General features: G+C 34.8%; 1 protein-coding gene across 1 annotated transcript; it reads right to left on the bottom strand.

Annotated features, from left to right (window-relative positions):
- Positions 1-1,093: 1,093 nt before the first annotated feature.
- On the bottom strand, positions 1,094-2,083 carry LOC143632191 (uncharacterized). The gene is made up of 3 exons (XM_077100763.1): positions 2,004-2,083; positions 1,494-1,924; positions 1,094-1,377 (listed from the first exon to the last, which is right to left on the bottom strand). Exons 1-3 carry the CDS (start codon positions 2,081-2,083, stop codon positions 1,094-1,096), a joined length of 795 nt encoding a protein of 264 aa, XP_076956878.1.
- Between the last annotated feature and the right edge of the window lie 235 nt (positions 2,084-2,318).

Consider the following 2,318-nt stretch of genomic DNA (forward strand, 5'->3'; position numbering starts at 1 on the left):
TCCTCGGACTCAAATTCTTCCTCTTCAAGTTCTCTTTATCTTGAACTTCTTTGGTTTTCTAAAGACACGTCATCACCCATGGTTTCACCCGTAGCTTCACCCGTTTCTTCACTAGCCGCCTCTGAATGTACTTCGAGCTTCATTTCTTCCACATCATCATCAACAATCCAATCTTGAGCCTCACTTGCGTCATTGGCTAATAATACTTCCCTACCCTCCGTCTTCCTTTTCTTGTTACTTTCCATCAAATTTGCATTAAATTGAACATAAATAAGATTATTTAATTTGGTTGTCTCTAGTCTGTTTCTTTTCTTTGTATGAACCTACAAAAATACAAAATTAAAATTAAGCATAACATGATTTAGTATATAATAAACATACTTATTTTAACAAATATTCTCAAAACTTGAAAAGTTACTAACCCCCTCAAAAGTGCTCCAGTTTCTTTCACAACCTAACGAACTAGTTGTTAAAGAAAGTATTCTCATAGCAATCTTTCTTAATTCAGGAGTTGAAGCACCATAAGTTCCCCACCAGTTTGCTACAAGTTCACTCAAACAAATTAATAAATTGATGAAAGTTCAAATTTATATGATATAAATAAAAAATAAAATATTAAAACGTACCCGGATCAAACTTGTCATCATTCACCAAGCACCCTTTAATTGCCATTTCTCGACTAAACTTTTTTTGTTTACCCTTGTAAATCGGCAACTCAACCGTCATGATATGGTTTTGCAAAGTGAGGTCATTCGGATATATTGTGTCAAAAAAATCAATAAAAGCATCAGACACATCCAGATCATCTTGGATATCCGGATTGTTATAAAGATAGTAGGGGTTTAGAAGATAGGCTGTCAAATGGAGGTTCGTATCAAGCCGACTTTCATTTTTTTTTGGATGATATCCAAAACCGGTTGATACTCCTTTTGATTATTTCCCAACGCATTCTTTATTTCTTTTTTTGCATTTTCAATCTCACCGTAGAGAAACCCCATTGAAGGCTTTCGATCCACATCAACCATTCGGAGAACTTTGACCAAAGGAGTAAAAAATTTTAAACATAAAGCTATACCGGTCCAAAATGCGGTATTCACCACCACTGTCTTATATGCAGCTTTCCCTTTTGTCGTTTTTCTAAACTTTCACTTTTCCATGCATCACTTGTAAACAGTTGTTTTAGTTGGGCTTTCTTGTCGGCCAAACTTTGTAACGTGAGGAATGCGGAAGCAAATCTCATGACTCCCGGTCTCACAATATCTCTTTTCTTTGTGAAGTGTCTCATCAAAGCCAAAGTTTTGTGATGAGCATAAATGAATTTTGTTAGTTCTTTTGTTCTAGTGATAATTTTGTTATACCTAGGCAGCCCATCAATACCTTTTAGGTAAAAATAAACGAGTTAACAATAATACAATATTATATTAAATAAAAAATAATATACTCTAATTTTTTAAACGATCTAAGGAAGCATGGTTAAAAATTATGATGCATACCTTCAAGCATGAGATTGAGGGTAGGATGTGTAGCACATGAAGTCCAAAAAATAGTTGCTCTTTTTTCTTTTAACAACTTTGCCGCTCCCATATTGTTTGATGCATTGTCGGTCAAAACTTGAACAATATTTCCGGGCCCAACTTCCTCAATGCAAGCTTCTACATACTCAAAAATGTGTTCACTTGTGTGAGATTCATCCGAAGATTCTTTAGAGGACAAAAAAGTTGTTTCTAATTTCGAATTCACCCACAAATTCATAATGCTCCTTCTCTTTCTATCGGACCATGCGTCCGTCATAATTGAGCATCCATTAGATTTCCATTCTTCTTTGTATGGTGTTAACAATTTTTTTGTTCTTTCAACTTCTTTTTTGAGGAATGTTTCCCCCATTTCATACCTAGTTGGAGGTTGGGTCCAAATTGGCCAACCGCTTCAACATCGCTTTGAAGCTATCTTTTTCAAATGCATGAAAAGGAATTGCACATTCGTTTGCCCATTTACAAATGTACTCTTTTACAACGATTAATGTGTTCTTTACGGATAACATTTGAAATATCATCATTTTTGCTTTTCCCCTTGTTCGATACATTTTCAGGAGCATTTGTAAAACCTGGATAACGATCAAAAGCACCAAAAGATCGTTTAGGCTTTAAAGGACCAATGGAATCTTCCAATTCATCATCATCAATGGTAATGCTTTCTTGATCGCTTTTAATATTCACCTCAGCTCTTAAACATCATCATGTTGTTTTCGTTTCTTCTTTTTTTTTGTTGTCGAGAATCGCATCTCTACATTTTATTTGGTCTTCTTTTGTAGAATACGG

The sequence above is a fragment of the Bidens hawaiensis genome, unplaced genomic scaffold (genome assembly GCF_021521415.1).
Source record: "Bidens hawaiensis isolate Kalapana, Puna unplaced genomic scaffold, B.hawaiensis_p1.1 tig00006368_1, whole genome shotgun sequence".
Taxonomy (NCBI): Eukaryota; Viridiplantae; Streptophyta; class Magnoliopsida; order Asterales; family Asteraceae; genus Bidens; species Bidens hawaiensis.

What these genes read in the sequence shown, in the direction of transcription:
- LOC143632191 (XM_077100763.1), bottom strand. Translation starts at nt 2,083, where the DNA reads ATGTATCGAACAAGGGGAAAAGCAAAAATGATGATATTTCAAATGTTA. An exon ending in ACATTAATCGTTGTAAAAGA is followed by an intron (nt 1,925 to 2,003) that starts GTACATTTGTAA and finishes GCGATGTTGAAG; the next exon opens with CGGTTGGCCAATTTGGACCC. An exon ending in CCTCAATCTCATGCTTGAAG is followed by an intron (nt 1,378 to 1,493) that starts GTATGCATCATA and finishes TTTACCTAAAAG; the next exon opens with GTATTGATGGGCTGCCTAGG.